The sequence below is a fragment of the Osmerus eperlanus genome, chromosome 26, assembly GCF_963692335.1.
Source record: "Osmerus eperlanus chromosome 26, fOsmEpe2.1, whole genome shotgun sequence".
In the NCBI taxonomy this organism is placed as follows: Eukaryota; Metazoa; Chordata; class Actinopteri; order Osmeriformes; family Osmeridae; genus Osmerus; species Osmerus eperlanus.
The window spans coordinates 7,180,763-7,206,389 of NC_085043.1; the positions used below are offsets into that span (position 1 = coordinate 7,180,763).

At 49.5% G+C, this 25,627-nt stretch overlaps 2 protein-coding genes across 4 annotated transcripts in view; both read right to left on the reverse strand.

Moving 5' to 3' along the window:
* Positions 1–665: 665 nt before the first annotated feature.
* LOC134013035 (regulator of G-protein signaling 4-like) lies at positions 666–5,014 on the reverse strand. Its single transcript, XM_062452774.1, has 5 exons — positions 4,861–5,014; positions 4,323–4,421; positions 3,491–3,555; positions 2,593–2,756; positions 666–1,947 (listed from the first exon to the last, which is right to left on the reverse strand). The coding sequence occupies exons 1-5, from the start codon at positions 4,902–4,904 to the stop codon at positions 1,702–1,704; spliced, it is 618 nt and encodes a 205-aa protein (XP_062308758.1). The 5' UTR covers positions 4,905–5,014; the 3' UTR covers positions 666–1,701.
* Positions 5,015–12,290: 7,276 nt separating this feature from the next.
* nfic (nuclear factor I/C) overlaps positions 12,291–25,627 on the reverse strand; it is a 28,185-nt gene continuing 14,848 nt past the window's right edge. For 2 of the 3 annotated variants that reach the window (XM_062452922.1, XM_062452920.1), the window contains exons 3-11: positions 24,596–24,667; positions 24,377–24,454; positions 22,719–22,842; positions 22,343–22,464; positions 20,726–20,839; positions 20,428–20,600; positions 20,170–20,335; positions 19,104–19,189; positions 12,291–18,323 (exon numbers count right to left, since the gene is read on the reverse strand). In XM_062452922.1, the coding sequence (XP_062308906.1) occupies positions 18,303–18,323; positions 19,104–19,189; positions 20,170–20,335; positions 20,428–20,600; positions 20,726–20,839; positions 22,343–22,464; positions 22,719–22,842; positions 24,377–24,454; positions 24,596–24,667 (956 nt within the window). In that variant the 3' untranslated portion in view covers positions 12,291–18,302. The remainder of the gene's footprint in view (positions 18,324–19,103; positions 19,190–20,169; positions 20,336–20,427; positions 20,601–20,725; positions 20,840–22,342; positions 22,465–22,718; positions 22,843–24,376; positions 24,455–24,595; positions 24,668–25,627) is intronic. The other variant, XM_062452921.1, reaches the window with a different exon arrangement.

Consider the following 25,627-nt stretch of genomic DNA (forward strand, 5'->3'; position numbering starts at 1 on the left):
TTGCGTTTCTTTGCTCATTGATCGAGCAATTGCGCTCACACTTCCTTCCAATGCCTCAACTTCACACACACGCATTTGGAGGGTCAGGTGGCTGAGCGGTTAGGGAATAGGGCTACCAATCAGAAGGTTGCCGGTTCGATTCCCGGCCGTGACAATTGACGTTGTGTCCTCGGGCAAGGCACTTCACCCTACTTGCCTCGGGGGGAATGTCCCTGTACTTACTGTAAGTCGCTCTGGATAAGAGCGTCTGCTAAATGACTAAATTTAAATGTTTGTGGTTGACACAGTGCCTTGCAGAGAAATGAGCAGGGAAAGAGAGCGCACTGATGGAGAGGATACAGTTGCAACACGATAAGAATCCCATCCAGGTGCACATCAGCTTTAGAGGAGTAAGTACGACTGTACTGACACTGAGGGAGGAGTCGTGTTGATGGTCGAACCCATCGTTGCTTGTAATTCAATTGCGCCTGCCAGTTTATTAAGCAAACTGCATGCGAATGTTTTTGCAGATAGAGACAGATTCAGTCTTTTAAATTCCACTTAGAGCTCTCGCTAAACTGTTTGTCTGAGATAAGAGTTTCTTCGTAGGGCAACACTAGCATCCAATTCAATACAACATTCATTCAATCAGATCCCTTTGTCTGAAATGTGTCAAGCACATAATAATCACTTATCTTTTTATTTGGATAGAATTACAGTTATTACCAGGCACATTAATATAGCTATGACATTTTTACAATAAATATAATATAACATATTTCCATGTGAAATCTGAAGCACCTTGACTTTCTGGTACAGTATAAAGCATCGAATGTCACAAACGATAGTAACAAAGCACATATATTGGTCTTGGTTGCCTACCAACAATTACAATGCTACATGACGTTAATAACTTACTCAACATATACTGGAAAATGAACAACAACAATAATATCATGTAAAGTTCACGGATGAATATAAAGAGTTACAAACATGATGTCAATAAAGTCAGGTTGCAGCATTACCAATGTGATGACATGGGAGGAGCTACCATGAGCAGATTCAACTTTCACACCAATTGGACACATTAGAATTTCCCCCCGGAATACAGATATATCCAGAAACAAAAAATGTCACAGTCATGTGATTGCAAAAACTTTCTTCACAAACCTGTCTGAATGATTACTGGTGATGTTTGTTTGTGTTTGCATGGATGTGTCAGCATATGGGTGTTGGTTTCCGAGGTAACTTCACATTGTTGCGCCTCAAAACAACACCTATTCGTGACTCGACCGCAATATCACCAAAGGTCAAGTGAGCTTGAAGCTGTAAAACTCACATTACACAAAGCCTCGAAATGCAAGTTTAACTTTTGTCAAATAAACAAAATTCATTGTCGGTTAAGGTTTTACTTGAAAACTCAAAATATGACAAGTTCTAGAACACTTTTGGACCCCTTATAGATGCTTAGTAGAAGGATAAAGTTCAAATGTATTTCTTAAAGTTCTGTTGGAAAGACTCGACTCAAATCTGACCTTGAGATGAAACATTTTTAACATTCATAGCTGAGACCCAATCATCCAATCAGTCCCAAACACAAGACAAATCACGACTCATTCTCCCCCCCTTCCCGACAGCCTCTCCATCCACAACACCAAATCGTGTCCTCTCACAGCTTCCCCAAACGATTTAGTATGAGGCGTTTGGGACTCTGAAGTGAATCTAAGCTCCGGACACGAGAGCCTGCCTGCTCCCCAGGACGCACCCTATCCCCCTGGAGGCCTCCTTGGGGGCAGGGGACCCGGCCGAGGCGCTGAGATCCTGGATCCGTTTGGAGCACAAGAAGCGCCTGTAGGAGTCCTTCTCCATCAGGGTGAAGATCTTGATCTGGGCGTCGTGGAAACAGGAAGGCCCGGCGGACTGAAGGTTCTGTTTGGTTTCTTCTCTGGTGGCTGAGTCCAGGTTTACCTTGAGAGGCGAGGAGGAAGGTAGGTTTTAAAATCAAATGTATAATTATTATTCAATTTATGATTATTCGTTTTATTCGAATTATTCGTTTGAGGATCAGGAGAAGATTTCAAAATAAAATTTCCGTCATGCATTGGATACTCCATCAACACAAAGTTTCCTGTGTTGGGAAAATCCGAAGCCAAAAGCACTTAAGAGGGATTACATTTGTCAGACCTATATAATTATTATTCAATTAATTCTTAGTTTATTAGTTTTTTGATGATCAGGAGAAGATTTCAAAATAGAATTTTAGTCATGCATTGGATACTCCATCAACACAACGTTTCCTGTGTCTGGAACATCCAAAGCCAAAAGCACTTAAGACGGATTACATTTGTCAGACCTATATTGTGTCAAGACAAAGTTAGACAAAGAACAGATTCATAAATGATCCAAGTATATCTGGGAGCGCTGGTGTGGATCACAGTAAAAGTGCTTTTGAGTGAAATCGCACAGCCGCCTAACCACATCTGGAAGAACAGGGGCCCTCCCCTGTTCTTCCAGTTCTTGTGGCCTCAACACGGATCTGAGGTCGCGTCTGTCACCATGGCGATGCGTACGCTGCAGGACAGCTGAACGAGCGCCTGTCAACTTGCTGAATACCTCATTTGGAGAGTCTGCCTCCACAAACTGCTCGTAGATCTGTTTGGCCTTGGCGGCCATCTTGTTTAAAGGGGTCTTTTTGTAGTCCTCGCAGGCGTTCCAGAACTCCATGTTTTCCTGACTGAACTCCGACTTCAGGAAGTCAGCGAACACCGTGCGACCATCTGAAAGACAGAGAGGAGAGAGCGAGAGACCGAGAGTGAGTGAGTGAACGAGAAAGATAAACAAAGAGAGACGTGGAAAAGAAGGAGACGGCGAAAAGAAGAGAGACCGAGACGGAGAGAAGGGGTCAGTCAACTCGCAGACGGATGCAAGGCATCAATCCAAACTGATGTTCCCTGTGTGGGATGTGCATGTGTCCCACCACTCCCTGGGGGTCATGGTGGAAGCTGTGGAATGAGGAGGTCAAGGCTCTGGAGGTTCTCAAGAGGCCAGTGCTCCTACTCCTTAGTCCCTGGAGACTGACACTCTGGGGGCCATGCACACACACACACACACACACACACACAGAAACTCACACACACACACACACACTCTAACACACACAGAGGCACTCAGTCCCCCCCCCCCCCCCCACACACACACACACAGAGAGAGAGAGACACTCACTCAATAATCCCACACCCACACGCACACACTAACACACACACACACACACACACACACAGCCCAGTGCACCAGTCCCTCAGCGGCCACCGAGCTCTGCCTTGAGACACGTAGAAAACGTCCAGACCATGAGAACGCGAGTCCAAGCGTGTGTGTGTTCTAGCCAAGCCCTGAACAAACCACCAGCCAAGTCACGCTCAGCCCCCTACCACGTCATCCGACAGGCTCTCCAGAAGGGTCCAGGGAGATCTGGGGAGGTTTACAGTAGTACGGGTACGTAACATCATCTCACCTTCACTGTTCATCACGTTGTTGAAGGACTCCCGCCACTTCTGGACTTTGGAGGGCCCAGGGACTCTGAAACCAGATACAAGAGGTCTTTTTATTTAGCTGTCACCCTCATAGAAAGGTGTTTTTGTTCACTATCATATCACATTCAAGATTACGCAAGACGTGTTTGATTGCTTATTGAATTCCATTTTAATGTTGCGCAACGTGCCGTGGACGTTTGAACCCTTATCTTACATGTGAGGAAACACCACGGAAATGTGTGATGTATTATTACTACGTGCTTCCAATACTTCACAGCTAAGATAATGAGTAACCAAACATAACACAACAAACACCCAAGTGAGTTTATTCTTGAAGCTTATTCATTTAGCTCATTCATGGAGTTCATGTGTAGTTTCAGCGTTCAGCGACCTGAATCTCCATTTCTTGTCTAATTAGCTTTTATCAGGAGAGCGCTCATTTGGAATAGGAAATTCCACGTGAATAGTGTCACTGCTGATTCCTTTGAGGCAAACTAGTCTCCAATGGGAAATAGTGGGAACGCAACACATTCATTTCTTGTAACAATGGCCACAAGGTAATCAGCTGGAAAAATTATGAACGATTAGATATGATGATTAAATAATCATTGACGATACATGACTTATGGATGGCTGCGTACTTTGTTCTATATGCTATGGTCTACGGTGAGGTTAGGACGGAATATTTCAATATACTTTCAAAACATTTCCAACATAGTCTGTCACCTTGTCTAGTGTGCTACGTTCCACGCGCTACTGTAACGGTGAGTGGATGTGCGTGCGTGTGTGCGTGTGTACATGTTCTGCGCTCACCTGTCTGCCTCTATGCTCCTGTCCTTGACATTCTTGGAGTCTGGTAGCAGATCTGGTTTCTGCAGCAGAAAGCCGATCTTGTGTTTTATGTCTCTGGCACTGGAGAGGAGTTTGACACGGTTAGAAAGCTGGATCACGTAACATGTTTGTTTACCAACACCACTGAAGTCAAGTATTGAACTTTAATTACTTTTCAACTTCAATACTTGAAGTATATTATATATATAAGCATATATCTATATTATTATAATTTTTTGTATTGTTTTTTATTTTACAATAAATTGTTGGTTTAGCTCTGTAAATTTTTCTGTGTGTACATTTAGTCACATTATACAATATACTAAACAAAGTATACAGTAGAGAACATTATTTTAATACTTTTATAGGACTGTAACTTCCTAGCACAGCAACTGTCCGCAAAATTACACATCATACAGCGCATCTAAGACACTGAATACTTTGTCAACAGTGTCTGACAAATACACAAACTCCGAACCCAAATAAAAAACCTCAACAAGAACCACAATAAGAGTCTTACCTCTTCAGACATGTCGCAGGAAGCGTTGCTAATCCCCTACACATGTTGATGTCTCAGATCCTGGTTGTGTGGTCAGACGGACGTGGTGATATTCACCATGTGATAACAGCAGTGTCTAGAACCTCGGCCTCTCAGTCAACAAGCTGCTAGTCTCCTCCCTCAGCTCGAAATATATAAGCCACCGACTGAGGACTGGCCAATCACAGTGCTGCGTGGCAGGCTTTCTGTGTGTATGTGTGTGTGTGTGTTTTCACCCAAGAAGAAAAGTAAGAGGAGTTGAGTACCAAACAAATGCTGTTTATCCCCCCAAAGGATCAATGGTGTTGTTCTCTCTCTCTCCCTCTAAACAGATTTGTCTCAATCATTTCATTGGATACACAAATCCTCACAATAGAAAATGAAATTTTAGCAGAATTGTGTTCCTTTTGATTTGATGTAATTTGTTGACGGGATTTGAATGCTTCTTCAGGCGAGCACCGGCTTTCTGTACCTTTCGTTCAACATCTAATGATTCTAAACGGACGGTGTTTCGCTTTTAGACGGCATCAGATTGTTTGGCAGAAATAATAATGAAGTTGGATATTAAAACTCAAGTACCTGTGTTTCAGTCTCTCCAGCAGACTGTGATGGGTGAGTGGTTCTAACCCACCTGCCGACCCTGCTCCCCCTGCCTACCCTGCCTCTCTACCTCCCCTAATTCCCTGCCTTCCCCACTTCCCTGCCTTCCCTGCCTCTGTCTTTGTCCCAGTGGGATTAGACACTTAAAAAAGCCCTAAACTCGGCTCCTCCTACGAGGAGGTTTCAGAGAAGGTTCTAGAGGTACATAATCAGTTCGAGGGTAGCAACAGCTCCAGAGGAGATTTCATCTCTACTTCCATGGCCCTTGGCCAGCCTCTCCTTTCATTTCCTGCCCAGAGCCTGCCTCTACTCTCCGATCTTGGCTCTAGGTGGACATGGCAGACATAAACCTTAGGTTTCCCAGCCAACACATGTAGGCACTTTAACTGAGGTCGGACGCCAGGAGTTCTTGAGAGGAAATCATGATGTGTGTGCAGCTGCTTTTGGCACAGCGTCATCGGATGACATCAGTCAGAGTTCATGTTTCAGCTCGAAGCAAAACACAGGATTTGCAATTACTGAAACATCTGCATGTGTGTGAATGTGTGTGCGTGTGTATGTGTGTGTGTGTGGTAGCTGCACAAAGCAGCAAGAAACAGAACAACAGTGTGTGTCCTTGACGACGGAATGCCTGCAGAGCGACAGGACGACGGAATCTTTACTGAACTTTACAAACATCTGACAGACTAGGGTGGGTTTCCTCGTGATGGATCCAGATCCACACGAACAATCAAACCGGTGTGAGCCAGACTGGGCCAGCTCAGCTGAGCCTTGAGCTCACCACCCAAGCATGCTGGTGTGTGCACGTACAAGCACGCAACATCACCGTTTGGTCTGAGTTTGATCAAAGTTGTAGAAGGTTTTCAAATCAAAGATTAGGACTAATCTCATTTGATCCCCAAGGGAATGTTGCCATGGTTACACCGGATAGACAATACAGGAGATGGCTCTGTACAGTACAACCCTACAGGCAAAGAAGGCTAATCACACACACACACACACACTCACCAACAAGATTGAATGCACCCCGGTCATCAGAATTATTGTTTCAAAGGTGTGTGATCCATCAACGCCTAATCGAGATTAGAATGCTAATATGACACCGTATTGCAAGATCTGTCAAGAACATTTTGGAACATGACTGCCCATCACTACAGGAGAGTGGGTGGAACTAAGGGACAATCATAGCACCGTGGTTCCTGTGTAACAGAACCAGGGAGTAGAACACTGATCTATACTCATCCCCACACTGTACCACTGAGATATACTCATCCCCACGCTGTACCACTGAGCTATACTCATCCCCACGCTGTACCACTGAACTATACTCATCCCCACGCTGTACCACTGAACTATACTCATCCCCACGCTGTACCACTGAGATATACTCATCCCCACGCTGTACCACTGAGCTATACTCGTCCCCACGCTGTACCACTGAGCTATACTCATCCCCACGCTGTACCACTGAGATATACTCATCCCCACGCTGTACCACTGAGCTATACTCATCCCCACGCTGTATCACTGAACTATACTCATCCCCACGCTGTTCCACTGAGCTATACTCATCCGCATACTGTTCCACTGAGCTATACTCATCCACATACTGTACCACTGAGCTATACTCATCCGCATACTGTACCACTGAGCTATACTCATCCCCACGCTGTACCACTGAGCTATACTCATCCGCATACTGTACCACTGAGCTATACTCATCCCCACGCTGTACCACTGAGCTACACTCATCCGCATATTGTACCACTGAGCTATACTCATCCCCACGCTGTACCACTGAGCTACACTCATCCGCATACTGTACCACTGAGCTATACTCATCCCCACGCTGTACCACTGAGCTACACTCATCCGCATACTGTACCACTGAGCTATACTCATTGCCTGTCTTTAATTTCTCCCCCCCTATCAACCCACCCTTCTTCCTCATCCATTTCTCCCTCAGACAACGAAGGGAGGGAGCATGTGTCTGGCGTGAGAGACATGGCAGCCAGTCGGGAAGTCTCTTTTTCGAAACTGGGACAAATTAAAAATAGACTCAGATCCACGATGGGCCAAAACCGTCTCTGATGTCCATTGAAAATGATGTTCTGCGCAAATTGGATTTTACCGGCCTCATTAAGGACTTCTCTGCCAGAAAATCAAGAAAGAAAACTTTGTAAAGGTAGGACTAGAGATACAATGTGGAGGGGGGGGGGGGGGGGGGGGCTCACACAAAGAGCAGCCTAGGGGCCCCTGACCACCTTAATCCGCCCCTGTCTATAGGATATGTATTTATTTATTTATGGGATTAGGTTAGACCGCTGGGATACTGCTGGAAGTAGCAGGACCAGGAAGTCCGTCGTAGCTTTACTTCCACTTCTTACAAACAGAAAATAAACTTCAAACTTCAAACAGGAAAACCTAAAGGAGATTGAAACAGGGTGCAGCAGGTCCTCTCTGTCAACACTGGGTGGACTTACAACTCAGTCTCACGTCCACAGAAAGTTCCAGGCTTTCACATGAGCGGATGGAGAGAGGTTGTGACAAACAAAGGCGGTTCTCACATCTCACCCCCACTGACACCAGAAACATTTGAAACTCCAACCGTGTTGAGTCGTGTTGACAAAGCAAAGCGTCATCGCGGCTCATCCCCTGGGCTATGTTGTGGCCACAACACACGAGAGAGCTACGCGCAGACTTTCCAGTACATTCTATTTTCAGCGAAATGGGAAATTGATCAGAGCGTGAGGAATCCCAGTTTCTCCCTGCAGACTTGCAGGGAGAAACTGGTGGGTGAAGAAATACAGGGGAGTCCAAGGGTCGAGAGTGTGCGCATGCTGTAGCTAACAGTTTCCTCAATACACCCCGGAGATAAGAGAACCACGTAAATAGAGTAGGGTTAGGCGGAACAGATCAAGAGTGCAAAGCCCCCCCCTATCCCCACCCCCGCCCCCTCGCATATACACACACACAGACACACACACACACCTGGAGAAACAAATGTATTGTTACATTTTAAACATTGTCAGGTGACCATGTCAGGTCAGAGTGGCCGTGTCTCAATAAGTGCCATGTCCTCTCTCCCCTCTCCTGGCTGGGCCTGTACAGATCCTGTGGAGAGGCCACCCGCTGATCTCTGACCTTCTAATAACCTGTCACTACAAATGAGGAGCCCGGGGTTCAAACCTCAATTAGAAAGGGGGGGGGGGCTGGAGCCCTGAGTCTGGAGCTGGTGGAGCTAGGGGGGGGGGGGGGGGCCTGATGGGCTGGGGGTCTAGGGGGGGGCTGGAGTTTGGGGGCCCGGGAACTAAGGGAGCGAGCGGGGCTGGAGCACCACTGGGTGCCCCAGGGCTGAATGTGACCTGTCACCAGCAGCCTGTCTCACAGCTGCTCCAACATCATTACCCTTATCAGGAAGGACCTGGGACTGGTTAACAGAGCCAGAGCAAGAGAGGAGGGCCAGAGGGGGGAGGTGGGGGCGAGAGGGGAGAGAGGGGGACAGGAACCGCACGAAAAACAGAGAGAAGGTCGGAGAAAGGGAGGGAGGGGGAAGAGAGGGGGGAGATAGACAGGGAAAGAGGCAGAGAGAAACGGAAAGAGAGAGGGAGATGGAGTCAGAGGGAGGGAGGGAGGGAGGGAGAGACAGAGAAAGGGCCAAAGAAAGGGAATCATAAAAATATAGTATATAATATCATACAAGGGATGGTGCATGAAAAACGTAATGAACCACTTCGTCAAGTGGGACACCTAGTCGAACGCTGAATGTCTAAGATGGCCCCGTCGAGACAGAATGCCTGTGAATTACCATCCAAGTTCATGTTGAATGTCCAACCTCCTATGTCACCACAACCTTGCTGTAATGCTTCCAGACGTGCGTAATCGGATTAAGGGGTCTCTCTGCTCTCCATCGCGGCAGGAACATTCAGTCCAGGCCCGGAGCGATCACTAGGACTTTCATCTTCAAACCAGAGACGCTCCAGAACCAGAAGCGCTCGTTCTTTCAGGTGAGCGACTGGCGCGTATCACAACAATGACGCGGCAACATCTGGTATGAAGCGGGTTTTGTTCTTGGGGTCTTTCGTGAGTCTCGAAAGCGAAAACAAACACGTTTTCACCACCCTTCACCGATTGACCCCCGACATCAAGAGAGGAGGGCGAGGGGAGGAGGGGGAGGGGAGGGGGAGGGGGGAGGGAACATGTGCTCCTTGTTTAGGGATCTCGTTCGTCAGGAGGCGAGGGATGTTGAGGGATCAGAGGGCTACGTGCCGTACAACACAGATGGATATCGGACCAGATGGATATCAGACCAGATGGCGTTGAGTGACCGCCTTCCATGCTTTGATCGGTGGTGTGGAGGCTTGGATGACTGGTGGGGCTGGGAGGGTGGGGGGCTGGAGGGCTGGGGGGCTGGGAGGGTGGGGGGCTGGGGGCTGAGAGGATGGGGGGCTGTGGGGCTGGGGGGCTGGGAGGGTGGGGGGCTGTGGGGCTTGAGGAAGTTTGGAGGGCTAGATTACATTTACATTTAGTCATTTAGCAGACGCTCTTATCCAGAGCGACTTACAGTAAGTACAGGGACATACCCCCCGAGGCAAGTAGGGTGAAGTGCCTTGCCCAAGGACACAACGTCATTTGGCACAGCCGGGAATCGAACTGGCAACCTTCTGATTACTAGCCCAACTCCCTAACCGCTCAGCCACCTGACTCCCTAGATGCTAGATGCGTGGGGCCTGGAGGACTGGGGGACTGGAGGACCGGGCGATTGGAGGACTGAGGGCTGGAGGACTGGAAGACTGGGAGGGTGGCTGGAGGGCTGGGAGACTGGGGGGTTGGGGAGCTGGGGGGCTGGAGGACTGGAGGGCTGGAGGACTGGGGGGCTGGAGGACTGGGGGGCTGGAGGACTGGGGGGTTGGGGGGCTGGGAGACTGGGGGGCTGGAGGACTGGAGGACTGGAAGGGGGGTTGGTGGGTAATCTGAGGATGCATGACACATTTACTGGCAACCATTGTGTGTGTGTGTGTGTGTGTGTGTGTAAAGTGAGGCAGGAGTGGGGGGGCATGTATATTTGTACACCATTTTCAACGCGGAAAGTTCCGAAAGTAGGGTCAGTAGGATGAATGCCATTGGTAATGAAGTGTGTCATTTGGTGTGCTAGACGTCGTTGCTTCAGTGGTCCCATCGACATGACTGTGTACCCACATCCAACATGCCACGCAAACAGAAGCACGACAGTTCAAAATACAACACACAACACGGAATCACAAGGAATATTCACAGAGGATCTTTCTATCTTTTTTTTATCTGACAAATCTCACAATTTGACAAGAATAATAATAATGAATAATAATGATAAAAACAAATATAATTCATCCAATTTCTCACATTGAGTTTGGGGCTGCACAAAATCAAAATCACTTTACATTCATACTGGCTTTTTACCAGTTTCCTGCTTACTGATAAGAGCTGCACTAAAATCGAAGCGCTGGCCTAAAATCAAAGAGCGCCACTAAATCAAATGACCCTTGCAATAATTCACCTGAAAGGTTAGAAAACAAACCACACCTTACGTTAGAGGCGCCCACGATTGTCTGCATAAAAATAAAATATGAGGCAGAATTAGTCTGGCCTGGTCAACGCTGGTGACCCCGTACTAAAACTGTGTCTGTGTGTGTGTGTGTGTGTGTGTGTGTGTGTGTACTGTAATATCCTGTATTTATATACTGTTAGATCCAGTATTACGTTACTGTGGTGCAAAACAAGAAAGATGTTTACTGTTTTGTGCCACGGTCTACTTGGTGGTACAAAATAAAGGATTGTGGGTTGTGGTTCAGGATCGGGTTCCAAGCTCACCAGGAGTTCTGGATGGTTCCGTAAAAATACATGAAAGAGAAGCCGTTCCACAGCATTGAGACTCACCCCGACCCCAACCCCAACCCCACAGGATTAGGACGCGACCAGAGCTCCACATCATCCTCTGGTGTGGTCCAGCCGTCATCCGATGTGAGGGGGTTCCGGGGGGGCCTCGGAGGCCCTCGGGGTAGGAGAGGACTCTTCATCCCCCCCTCCCCCCCCCCCCCCCCCGTCTCCCTGCTCTTTCTCGTTCCTCTCTGGGACATCTCGTCCCGACCCGGGTCGATTCATCCACTGGGGGATGATGTCAGGGCCCTCCCCTCCAGAGAGAGGCTACGTCATTTGACCTGAAGCGTCAGCGTATGCCCCTTACTCACTTTGAATAGCTTGACGCTGTGAATGAATACAAGCCTTTCGTGTTTGGCGTCGTTCATCAAATGCATTATTCTGACGATGGAGTATTTGTATGTGTCCGTTAGAAAGTGCTTTGTGTGCATCTGTTTAATATCGAATATATTTACTATAGATTTATAAATCGTTGTTGGAGATTTTTTATCATTCATTGTTGGAGATTTCATAGATCATTTGTTGGAGATTTCATAGAAGCGTAGCGCCCTCTAGTGTTTTTTCTAAGTCAGTCATTATATGGCAGCGTCGTCACAGGTCGTCACATGATCCAGTGCTCTTCAACCCTGGACCTCAGTGCCCTCTGTCCTGTATGTTCTAGATGTTTCTCTGCTCCAACACACCTGATTCAAATGATAAACGGTTGACCCATTCATGCAGGGAAACATCTAGAACAAACGTCACTACAACTACACCAGTTAAGACTTGTGTAGTTGTTGTGTAGTCCAACCTCCGGAAGAAAAGAAATCCTGATCTCCACGTGAACACAGCCACTCACAGGGAGCCCACACATCTGCCAAGAGGGCTGACAACTGTAAAAGAATGAAGGAAACTCATTTCTGCATTCTGGCATAGCTTGTTTATTTTCGTACATTTTGCATAGGGAAACATACTTCCTGTCATGAACTCATGAGCGTTTGCTAACAGCGATGGCTGAATACAGTCATTATGAAATACTGTCTAAGCTGAAGATCTCCCCCACACCAGGTAAAAATGATGTCCTCCAGTATCAGAATGATTGCAAACAATTAGCAGAGTACCGACTTTTGCTGATAATACACTCCTTTAAAACGGGGGGGGGGGGGGGGGGGGGGAACAAGCAATTTAAAGTGATTTGTTGGAATAAAAACGTGTGTTTATTTTTAAAAGTGTATTTTTTTCTTTTTCTTTTTACCCACTCTACTGTTTGAGGAGAGCACATAGGTGCATGCTCTGGTGTGAAGATTGTAGCAATGTCTTGTACTGCAAGCAAGCGATATACTGCGTTACTATGGTAATATCTGTATAATGACAAAAGTATAATTTGACAAAAAGAAAAACAAAAATATCCTAATATTTGAACACTGCATTTAGATGCGCTGACTTCTGAATCCTCCCCACCTCAACCCCTACAACAGCAACCACGTGGAACAGGTGGCATGGCGCCGCTCGTCAGTACATCCACCCTTTCTCGCCCATTCCGGGGGCTTGAACCAGGGTGCTCTGACTCATGCGCGCGCCCGACCACCTCTCGTTAACCCCGCCTCAGCCAGCTACGCCACCGAAAAGCAAGGGTTGGCGCAGGAGGGCGGTGTTTTATACCGGAGGACTTAAAACCAATGACACGGTTGCATATGCAGAGTTGACCACACAGAGACAGGGCCTGCCTGGGGTGAGCTGAGCTGAGGAGAACCAGTCGCTGGACAGAGGCAGGAACCAAGGTGAGGCAAAGCAGTTCAGGACCAAGACAAGAAAGAGGTCCTTCCTGGACATCTGCCTGAATCCCTCTTCCTGGTCTCCACCAGCCAATGAGTGTTCAGGAGGGCCGGCCGTACCATGCCTTCCATAACTGCACTTGGTTTGTATGGCTTCTCATCTCTGTACCTGTGTTAGGACAACTGCTATTGGCTCGTGGGTTCCCTGCTAGCTGTAAGGGCCGCTGCTATAGGCCTGTGAGGTACCTGGGCGTCTACTTAAGGTCTGTGACAGCGGGATCCAGAACACGCAGCCGCGAGCACAGACACAAGCGCATACAAGGTCATTAGCCACAAAAAAAAAGAAATCAAACTAACTTAGCAGTAAAATGACAGGCACTGCTTGTTGAAATCATTTTTGGTATCAGTATTCAGTTTTCACATATTATGAAACTTTTGCTTTTGCTGGTTTGTTGAAAGTAGGACACAAAGAACCAAAGGAAGGGTGACCAAGTTAAAACACCATGTGCACTAAATTAACTATGTGAACAGTCCAGAACTTAGCCTATTAATCCTGACAACTCGTAGAATTGTCTTCTCATTGAGGGCGGGGCCTCAAGATGGGGGTGTGGCTTCCCTCTTTGAGGGGTGTGGCCTCCACTCTGTGCTTAATGTATCTTTACCCAGAAAGGAGGGAGAAAGGAGAGCAGGAGAATAGAGGAGAGACAAGGTCTCCAGTTTGCATAAATACACCACGTTCATTATTCAATTCAATACAACATGAACTTCAACACATTTAAAGGTCCACTGTCACGACATGCAAGCCTGCCAAGACACAAAAAGTATCTCTGTTTATGTTTTAAAATTTTGCTTCCACACAATATTGTGGATTGTTAAAATACTCAAATTTCTATCCTTTTAGCTGTAGAACATGTATGTTCTCAATAAAGATCCGCCTTTGTAAAAACATTGAACTAGTATTCTGTCGTGTCGTTATGACATCACATTGCTGCCCGTATTAGAATGACCTGGGACAATCAGAATCTGGGTTGTGTCATAAAATGTAATCAATTCGAAAACATTCAGTCATTTCTCGCGAGCGCGTCATTGGACCTTTAAGACAACATATCGTACATCGAAATGGGCTTGATTCACAACGTGAGCATACAAGTGTGGTTCTCTCACACATGCATGAGCTGTCAACACACATTTCCCCCTCACTGCCACCCTTATCCAGTCAGGCTAGGGGACCCTCTGCTTACGTCAGTGGTTGTGACTCAAATCCGCTGGACTTCAGATAGTAAAAAAACATGTTGGTGAGGGGGTCAGGAGGTGGGGTAGGAGTCAGGCTCTCTGGTTGGCTGCCAGCGCAGAGCCACCCAGCCACCGAGGGCGGATCCACTCCCATCTGGGGAGGGAAGGGATGTGGATCTCTGGATCTCCCCTGGAGGGGTCTAACCTAGTATCTTCTGACCCTGCCTCAGAACTTCATGACGTGAATCCCCCCCCACCCCACCTCCTCACAGCCACCACCCTTCCACACACACCCTAGCTCCTCCAACACACACACAAACACACACACCCCACCCAACATCCCCCCCTGCTGCCCCCCAAACACACTCACACCCTTTACAATCAGCAGCACTGGGCCAGTCTCTGGACCAGCCAATCCCAGTCCACCTCACCTCATTGAAACCAACACATCCACAGACCACAGCAACTTCCACACACCATGGACCTAACCTCATTTAGCACACTCCTCCTACACACACGCACACACACACCACATACTCTAACAATCAGACAGATGGATACCCACTCCTCCCACACTCCAACAGCTGAGACGGATCGATCTTTCCATAAGTGCAGTTTGTCTCAATGACTGGTCCTCTAACTACAACGGCCCACAGCAGATCCTTCTAGAAGGAAGCCCAGAGAGACGTGGCTCTCAGCCAGACCGCCTGAGAGCAACAGGGACTCAAGCGGGGCGTACAGCAAAAACAGAGAGTACTATCATGACAAGATCCATGTCTAGGTTTTCTCCCTCCCTCCCTCTATCACTTTCTCCCTTTCTTTCTATCTTTTTCTCCCTGCATCTCTCCCACTCTCTCTCTCTCTCTCTCTCTCTCTCTCTCTCTCTCTCTCTCTCTCTCTCTCTCTCTCTCTCTCTCTCTCTCTCTCTCGTTCCCTCTCATCAACTGTACATCACAAAGGTTCAGTTTTTGGCAATATTTCCACAGAAGCACGTCTTTTAAATACATTTCCTTAAAAGCGGAACAGTGAAAAACAAGGTTTTCTAGTGCAAATACCCTGGTAGGGGGGGGGGGGGGTTGACACCTTGAAGCTCACATGCAAATCGGCAAAACGCGCAATGGTTAGATGTAGAAGTATGGTGAGAGAGAAAAAAAGAAGAACAAAAATCAATGGACTGAATTGAACAGAATTGATTGGCAAAGAGGCTGCAAATGCATCTGGTGCCGTTTGTTTGATAGCGAGGGAAGCTTGATTCTCCGTTGTCAAAGGTCAAAGTTCAACGTGTGACAGACCCTCGTGTGAGGTTGGTCTATTTTTCTGGAACAATCCTCTCGCACATGTCCCATGGAGCACTATGTGGCTTGGCCACAGGCCAAATACAGGCAAAAACACCGTATTGGATACACACTCAAGAAAAAGAAAACATTTTATATACACTTAGTCTTTGACTGATATACTAAAAGTATTTATACACAGTTTCACTGTGTCCAAAGTGTAGCAATCTTAATACTATAATAATAACAATAACTATAAAACTTGACGAGGGTACAAGAAACAGGTTTAGTGCATGCGTTAATATGAATGCATATTCATGTCATTCAAAATAAGTTTAACTCGAGCATGTGGCCACTTCAAAACCAATTGGTTTAACTGTACATTACATACTGTAAAACCAGAAGCCAAACTTAAATCAACACCATTCAGTACCAACTACATCCAATCATCAACCCGAGCCTGGTCATGTGACATTTCACCCCATCAGAGCACCAGCCTGGTCATGTGACATTTCACCCCATCCGAGCACCAGCCTGGTCCGTGTGACGGTTCACCCAATCCCAACATCGTGTTATAGCTTACCCACTGTTGCCAGTTAAAACCATAAAGAACATAATTAATAATATTTTTTTCGATTAATAATACTGTTGCTAACGAAAGGCAAGGCACATCTTGTGTTTTATAAAATACCGTGCAAGTACAAGTTAAGAAGAGAAAAGGAGTCCCCACAACTCCCTCTTTCACTTCCTGATGAGGAGTGGAGGGAGCGATGCATGACGGAGGGATGGAAGGGCGGAGGGGCTGACAGGTGGAGGGGTAGAAGGATGGAGGGAAGGAGGGAGCAGGGGATAGATGGATGGAGGGAAGGAGGGAGCAGGGGATAGATGGATGGAGGGGATAGAAGGACGGATGGAAGGACGGAGAGGTGGAATTCGGGGACAGCGATAAAAGGATAGAGGAGGGGATAAGTAGTGGAGGGACGCAGGGAGGAAGAGACGACACGATGAGCTCGGGATCAAGGGATGGGAGAGGAGGGGTGGAGGGGTGGAGGGCAGGCCGGACAGCGAGATGGAGGGATGGAGGTTCAACTGCAGTAAGAGAGAGATCATGCAGGTATCTCAGGTCTCTAGTGCCTGTCCGGTAGACCCAGCAGTGTAGATGGGCTGGGTCTACAAAGCACCATGCATTATATACGCTTGTTGTGACTCTTCCAAGCGGCTCTGTCTCTAGAACTTTCCGGAATGACTGTCACTCATCACAAAGCCAGAAGGGTTAGCACTGGGTATTGATAAAACGATGGAGAAAAAAAATCCCTACAAATGTTGACCTTTATTAGCAATATGTACACCCATATCTACAGTACCTCTCTACATGCTTGGATGGACAGGTCAGACTCAAGACCAATCACAAGCCTGCGTTCATCCACCAATCGCACACCTGTGCTCAACCGCTATACACAATGCCTATAACCCCCCCAAAAATCCAAACGCTCGTCATCAAATGCCTGTCATCATCCGCCAATCACGAATACCTGTCCCCATCCACCAATCACATGCCAGGATACCTGTCCCCATCCACCAATCACACGCCAGGAGGAAGCTGAAAAGGAAGCCCCGTGGGGGAAGAGCACTGAGAGGAGGGGGAGTCCTTGAGCTGCGTGGCGTCGCTCTCTGATGACTCCAACAGAGGGGCCGACAGGAAGTAGAAGGAGAACAGTGACCCGCCCCCCCGTCAACGCCACCTGCCCTCGAATGCACACATCAAACAAGAGAACCTCACCTGGCGCGTGCTGAAACACACGTTCACACATGCAAGCACACACACACACACACCGCAGGCTCGGATACATCGGTTACATCTTCCGCCTCAACAACAAACTGCCCCCCCCCCACCACCACCACCACCACCCATAGCCACGCCCCGAGCTGCAAACTGACCGAAATTCGTCCGTGATTGTCAGTAACTCCGTCCGTGTCCCGGAGAGAAAGAATCTCTCTCCGACCCCCTCGTTCTCTCGCTCTAACCTCTCCCTCTTTCTCTTTCTCTCTCCCTCTCTCTCTCTCTCCATCTCTCTGTCTCTCTATCCTGTACGTGTCTACCTTGCCGTCCGTCTCTCTCCATCCATCTCTCTTTCTTGTTGATTGGGGGGTGGGAGGAAAAAAGGATACTTAATTTGCATAAATGAGAAAGCAGCACCTGCAGATAGCGGGGTTGGGGGGTGTGGGGGGGGGGGGGTGGGGGTCATTGTCCGAGAGAGGTGTGGTAGGATAGGGAGGCGGTGATGTGTGGCCTGATGGTCAATCTGGGGGGGGGGGCCCCCCCCAGCCCTGAATAAGGGGGGTAGAGGGGGTGGGTTCTCTTCCAAGTCCTCGGCCTCTCTCTCTCTCTCTTTCGTCCTTCTTCATTTCTTTCAGACCTTCTCTCCCTTCACCTCCCCCCCCCCCCCCCTCTCGTTCCGTCCTCCCCCTCCGGACACCGTCGCCGGAGCAGCCGGATGTTAACACCTATGCGTGTGTTCACATACCCTCGACAGACGGGACCCACACACACAACGTTTATATACAGCTTCCTCAGGCTTGTCCGAGTGTCTTTTTCCTTGGTTCCGGATAAAGTGTTTCATCGGCGTGCTTCTGCTCCGACCGGAGTCTAGTTTCCCAGGTACCAGGACTGCAACACAGCAGAGGGAACACAACGTCAGACTCGGGGTCAGAGTTCATCGAGGGAGAAACGACGGAAACACTTAAGGGATTCAAGGGGAGTGTTTTGCTGTGTAGTTCAGTCCGATGGCCAGGAGGGGGAGACAGAGGTACAAGTAGGAAATCCCAGGATGTACACACACACACACACACAGACGTACACACACACACATAGACACACGCATACACACACCACGTTCAGGCTGTTATGTTCTTCAAGGCCCACATGGACAGAGAGAAACATTGATGCACTAAACTCCAGGACTCCAGTCACAGGAGAAAACTACAAAATCAATGATCCTTAGCAAGTTAGGACTCCTGTGACCGTAATGTTTCAGCAAAAAGCAACAACACAGTGCTGGTTATATATCTATGGTTTCAACTGGCTAAACTGAGCTGACTCTGCCATTTCAACTTGCATCTCATTCACTACTCAAGTTTCATTACACACACGCACACACACACGCACGCACACACATGCACACACACACACTCCTGGCTCAGCAGTCTCTGAGCTGCACTAGCAGTTTTATGGAGCAGCAACACTGCAATGCAGCAGCCTTAGTCCTCATCCCTACAGCTTCACCTATCTGTCTGTCTGCATGTCTGTCTGTCTGCCTGTCTTTCTGCTGTCTGCCTGTCTGTCTGTCTGTCTGTCTGTCTGCTTGCAAGTCTGCCTTTTCTCGCTCACACAAACATACACACGCAGACATACACACACACACACACACAGACACACAGGACCAGGTACCTGAGTCTGGTAGAGTCCAGCTGGGTCTCGAGGGCCGAGTCCTACGAAGGAGCGACTGGCTGGGGGCGTCCCGGGGCCGGAGTACGCTGAGGGGAGAACCACAGGTCACTCTACTGCTGGTCTCTCTACTGCTGGTCTCTCTACTGCTGGTCTCTCTACTGCTGGTTTCTCTACTGCTGTTCTCTCTACTACTGGTCTCTCTCCTGCTGGTCTCTCTACTGCTGGTCACTCTATTGCTGGTCTCTCTACTGCTGGTCACTCTACTGCTGGTCTCTCTACTGCTGGTCACTCTACTGCTGGTCACTCTACTGCTGGTTACTCTACTGCTGGTGACTCTACTGCTGGTCACTCTACTGCTGGTCTCTCTACTGCTGGTCACTCTACTGCTGGTCACTCTACTGCTGGTTACTCTACTGCTGGTGACTCTACTGCTGGTTACTCTACTGCTGGTGACTCTACTGCTGGTCACTCTACTGCTGGTCTCTCTACTGCTGGTCACTCTACTGCTGGTCACTCTACTGCTGGTCACTCTACTGCTGGTTACTCTACTGCTGGTCTCTCTACTGCTGGTCACTCTACTGCTGGTTACTCTACTGCTGGTGACTCTACTGCTGGTCACTCTACTGCTGGTCTCTCTACTGCTGGTCACTCTACTGCTGGTCACTCTACTGCTGGTTAATCTACTGCTGGTGACTCTACTGCTGGTTACTCTACTGCTGGTCTCTCTACTGCTGGTTACTCTACTGCTGGTGACTCTACTGCTGGTTACTCTACTGCTGGTCTCTCTACTGCTGGTCTCTCTACTGCTGGTTACTCTACTGCTGGTGACTCTACTGCTGGTCTCTCTACTGTCTTCGTGCTGCATGCTGATGCTGATCGTGCTTGCCACGAAATGGCTACTGTGCAGGAGTAGTGAAACGCTCGTGTTGTGCTCAGTGTACTCTGACCACCCAGAACGACACGCCTCTGAACCATGACCTGCTGCGCATCTTTCATGCGAGCGTTGGGATGAAAGCCTCTGCTATGTGAAGCGTGCTTGAGTGTGGTGGCGGGCTGGTCCACCTACTGGGGGAAGTGGGGGAGTTTCCCCCCCCGTCAGAGGACGTGGTGCTGGCCTTGGAGTCCGGGGGCAGCGAGAGGCGGGGCATGGCAGGCGGAGGGGGAGGGGCCAGCATCTGGGAGGAGATGTAGTTGGACAAGCTGGTCACCTTGACCTGCCCGCTGCCGTTGAGCTGGGGAGGGAGAGAGGTCAGGGGTCAGTGAGGGTCAGATCGAGTGGGAACCCCGGGGGGGTTAAAGGTCGGCGTGAGGGCCGGGTACTCACGGAACCGGGCTGCTGGCTAGACGGGTCACAGGCCAGGGGCATCAGGTCCTTCAGGGGGTCCTGCGAGCTGAGGTGAGGGGGGTAGCGGATGGCCGTGTGCGGGAAGTAGGAGGTGGTCTGGGGGAGGATGGACGAAGGAGGGAAGTGCAACGCGGAGGAGCTCCGCGATATCCCTGGGGAGAGAGCGGGGTGGGGGAGGAGGGGTTATGTGGGTGTGCGCGTGCGTGCGCGTGTGTGGCTGTGCACATGCGTGTTGACATGAGTGCGTGTGAGAGTGTGCGTGCGTGCGTGTACTGACCAGTGTGGACTGCGATCACAGGCCGGTGGTGCTGTGTGAAGCTGCCTAGACGAGGAGAGCTCTCCTGGGGAGAAGGGCTGTCCATCTCTGTCTTCTTTACTGTGGGGGACATGCCTGCACACACACACACACACACACACGCAGACAAACAAACACACGTGCATAGAGCTTGTTAGTGGCCCAACTTTTCATGATCTTTCCGGGTGTAGTTCAGGCCCCTGACCACTAGATGGCAGGCTAAATTGAGTGTATTTCACATTTTGAACTCATGGCTGGCAACACAGGAATCTGATTGTGTCAAAACTGTGCAATATCTAACTAACTTTCTGCTGACCTATATCCTTCACAAAAGCGTTCCATAAAACAGTGTGTTGGGAATATTCTCTGGTCCATCTGCTTGTTTGCAGACTTTCATGAATACGTCATTCCATGAATTAATTAGGGCTTCAGGCTCAATTGGGGAAATCTGAAGAACAGATATTGCCTTCCTTGGCTCTCTCATAATTTGTCGTTATCTCCGATATGATATACTGCTCTCTCTACCATGGACTCCTTGGTGATGTACTGCTCTCTCTACCATGGTCTCCTTGGTGATGTACTGCTCTCTCTACCATGGTCTCCTCGGTGATGTACTGCTCTCTCTACCGTGGTCTCCTAGGTGATATATCTGCTCTCTCTGTCATGGTCTCCTAGGTGATATACCTGTCATTTCTCCCTCAATCATGGTTAGGGGTCAGTATCTTTGAGGTACTCTGACCTCTTCACTGACCTTGACCCTGGAAGCAGGAGGAGGAAGCAGAGACACGTGGAGGACGAGGCAAGCGCGAAGAGAGGAGGAGAGAGGACGAGAGGAGGAGGAGAGGAGGACAGGAGAGGAGGAGAGAGGAGAAGAGGAGAGAGGAGAAGAGGAGCAGAGAGGACGAGAGGAGGAGGAGAGGAGGACAGGAGAGGAGGAGAGAGGAGAAGAGGAGAGAGGAGAAGAGGAGCAGAGAGGACGAGAGGAGGAGGAGAGGAGGACAGGAGAGGAGGAGAGAGGAGAAGAGGAGGAGAGGAGAGAGGAGGAGAGGAGGAGAAAGGAGCGAAGGGGAGCAGAGGAGAGAGGAGGGGAAAAGGAAAGAGGAGGGGAAAAGGAGAGGAGGGGAAAAGGAGAGAGGAGGGGAAAAGGAGAGAGGAGGGGAAAAGGAGAGAGGAGGGGAAAAGGAGAGAGGAGGAGAAAAGGAGAGAGGAGGGGAAAAGGAGAGAAGGAGGGGAAAAGGAGAGAGGAGGGGAAAAGGAGAGAAGGAGGGGAAAAGGAGAGAAGGAGGGGCAGGATGGAGGAGAGAAGGGAGGGGCAGAGTGGAGGAGAGAAGGAGAGACGGAGAGACGGAGGGGCAGAATGAAGGAGAGAAGGGAGGGTTAGGGTGGAGGAGAGAAGGAGGGTCAGGATGAAGGAGAGAAGGAGGGTCAGGATGAAGGAGAGAAGGAGGGTCAGGATGAAGGAGAGAAGGAGGGTCAGGATGAAGGAGAGAAGGAGGGTCAGGGTGGAGGAGAGAAGGAGGGTCAGGATGAAGGAGAGAAGGAGGGTCAGGATGAAGGAGAGAAGGAGGGTCAGGGTGGAGGAGAGAAGGAGACACCCACCTCCGTCGGTGTCGTCCTGCCAGGTCCTGGAGCTCCCAGCAGGGGAGTTGGGGGAGGGGTAATACTCCCCTCCTGGGCTGTCCACCTCCTCCTCCAACGAGCCCGACTTGTGTCTCTTACTCCTGCACACAACACACACGCGCACACTTTGAATCCTGCACAACACACGCACACACACACATACTCTTCCTCCTGCACACAAGGTGCACTGTGTGTGTGTGTGTACTGACCTGCTGGAGGAGGTGCTGGGTAGGGTTAGTGTGTGTGTACTGAGCAGGATTAGTGTGCGTGTGTGTGTCCGTACTGAGCAGGGTTAGTGTGTGTGTATGTGTTCTGAGCAGGGTTAGTGTGTGTGTGTGTGTGTGTGTTTACTGACCCGCTGGAGGAGGTGCTGGGCAGAGTTCTCCTCATGCTGACTCCTGATGGGTTGAGGTCGTAGGCCAGGTGACCCTGTAGCTCCCCAAGAGAGAAGTTAGGCCCCGCGCCCGTCACCACCGGAGCTACACACACACACACGCACACACACACCCAAGCACACACACACGTACACACACACACACACAAACACACACACACACACACAAAAGCACACACAAACACACACCAGACCTATAATAACAGTTCCACACCACACTGAGAAACCCCTACTGAACATGTTTCCAGAAAGCAGACATCTGACCAATTTCACACTGTAACACATCACAAGACCCCAGGGTGTTAGACAGAGTGAGTGTGTGTGTATGTGTTTGTGAGAAAGAGGGAGAGAGAGAGAGAGAGCAGGATTAGCGAGTGTGTGTGAGAGTGAGTTAGTGTGTGTCTGCGTACAGAGCAAATTTGGGGTGTGTGTGTATCTGCCTCTCTGTCTACCATAAAGCTTCAGAACCCAGGCTCCACCCAGACCCATTAGGGTTAGCGCAATCCATTCAGACTTCCATTAGCGTTAGCGCGGGAGCTAACTGCATCCACGACCCCTTCTCCGGTTGCTTCTAACAGCCTCAGCCTGGTCACAGTCTGCTAGCTGTGGTCGCCGCTGAGACGAACAGGTGTTAGATAACAATAACATTCCGCATAATATACTGTTGTATAAAATAACAATTAATGTGCTCATTTAACAGACGCTTTTTTTTTTATTTATCCCAAAGCAATGGGCAAGAGAGTGGGGGGGTGATCAAACCGGGATCCGCAGTGAAATGCTCGAACCGTCGAGCCCGTGCAGGACACCGTGCTTACACAGTTACAGAGAGCTTGTCCACGCACAGGCATTGAGTGGAGGGGGGGGTGAAGGAGAAGAAGGAGGGAGAAGGGGTGATCATTCAGTGTGGGCCACGGAGAGAACGTATCGAACACGAGGGGGCCTGGTAAACCTTTAGTCTCCTCAATTATGGAGGAGCGGGAAGGGAAAAGACACTTGGAGACGCACGAGGAATCTCACCCACCACAACAGCTTTGCGTGTTGTCGATTCCGTCTCGTTCGTTGAGACTTCATGGGCTCGCTCCTCCTCTAACTGAGACGCTTTTCGCCGACCACCGAGATACCGCACTTCTGATCCTAGATCTTGCGCTTTGCTTTCTATGTGCGCTATTTGGGCCTCGGCTAAATGAATAACATGTCAATGTTATACGAGGAGTGTTTCCAGTCTAGGAAGTGGAGTTAGAAGTAGGGCAGAGTGGGTGGGTGTGTGTGTCGGGCAGAGGGGGCCCCATCTTTGAGAGCTGGGGGGGGGGGGGGGGGCGGGTGGGTGGGAAGGGGGGGTCTCTGAGGACACCCCCCCACCCCCATCCCCTCCCAGCTCCAGGAGGGGGTTTATACACACTTCAAAGACACAGATTAGATAAATACTCTAATTATGGAGCAGAGAGGCCTTCCAGGAAGCAGACACCGCTTCGAGCCCTGACGCTGACACTGTCCTCACACACGCCCACGTGGTCGTGTGTGTGTGAGTCTGCATTAGTGTGTATGTGTGTGTATGGCTGTATGTGTGTGTGTGTGTCTACCCATACAGAACAGAGACCTGAGGAGGTGTGTGGTCTTACTTCTGGACACTTGTACGAGCTCCGTCACGTTAAACACCCCCGATGTCACAAAGCTCTCCTGGAACTCTGGTGTGTCTGCTGGAGAGACATTTCTGTCACACACTAGCAAACAACACACACATGTCACACACACAGCTACGGATGCGCTGTTCAGGCACACGGACTAATACGCGTACACATCCTACCTTCACACACACACCCACACACACAGAGATTTACCCATGGTAGCAGCTCGACTGTCCTCCTGATCTGAGCCAACAGCTGTCCGAGGACTACTGCTCTGCTCTGATTCTGAGAGGGAGGGAGGGAGGGAGAGAGGGAGAGAGGGAGAGAGGGAGAGAGGGAGAGAGGGAGAGAGGGAGAGAGGGAGAGAGGGAGAGAGAGACACTCAGCATCAGGTATGGGAATGACCACAAATACACGCTCCAAACACTGCAGAGACCAGGCACATTCTAGTGTTCCATATATCTAGTATCAGAAGTCATGGTCTGAGAAATGAAACCAATCAACAAGTCGGTCGCCTTCTCAAACTATTCGTACGTCGCTTTGGATCGAAACGTCTGCGAAATGAATCAAAGGGAAAATGTGAAAATGGAAATCGAAACGTCCTCTGGATCTACTGCTTTCTTGAACCACCCTGTCCCCCTCTCTCCTCCTCCCGACCCCACACTCCACCGGACAGCCTCCGAAACACTCTCCCTAGCTGGGAAGTTGTGTTTCTCTATCTCAGGTTGCCACCCAGACTTAGTTTCTAAAGTTGCTCTGGTTGCGTCTCTCTCCCGCGAGAGATCACTCCGGCAGACATTTCATGTGTCGAGGGCTGCTACTGACGGCCATTTTAAATCTTTTTTATTTTTTTTCTCCCTTCCCCTCTCTCTCTCTCTCTCTCTCTCTCTCTCTCTCTTTCCCCTGCCCCCTCCCTCTATTTCTTCCTCCCTCGCTCATTCTCCACCTCCCTTTCTTTCTCGCCCCGCTTTCTCCTTCTTTTCAAGTCTCCCTCTCTCCTGATTTCTTTCCCTTTTCTCCCTGCCTCTCTCTCTCTCTCCCTCTCCTTCTCTCCCCCTCTCCCCCAGAGCCAGAGGAGAGCAGAGCCCCGCTGAGGAGTCGCAGCCCGTGCCAACTCACCCCTTCAGATGAGAGCGAAAAAGAAAGAGAGGATTGTCAGTTAAATGCTGTTGGCAAGGGGAGAGATGGGAGGGGGGGGGGGTAGGAGGGAGGGAGGGAGGGAGGGAGGGAGAGGGAGGAGGGAGG

What these genes read in the sequence shown, in the direction of transcription:
- LOC134013035 (XM_062452774.1), bottom strand. Translation starts at nt 4,904, where the DNA reads ATGTGTAGGGGATTAGCAACGCTTCCTGCGACATGTCTGAAGAG. An exon ending in AGGAGCATAGAGGCAGACAG is followed by an intron (nt 3,556 to 4,322) that starts GTGAGCGCAGAA and finishes ATCTGGTTTCAG; the next exon opens with AGTCCCTGGGCCCTCCAAAG. An exon ending in AGGCAGACTCTCCAAATGAG is followed by an intron (nt 1,948 to 2,592) that starts GTATTCAGCAAG and finishes TCGCCTCTCAAG; the next exon opens with GTAAACCTGGACTCAGCCAC.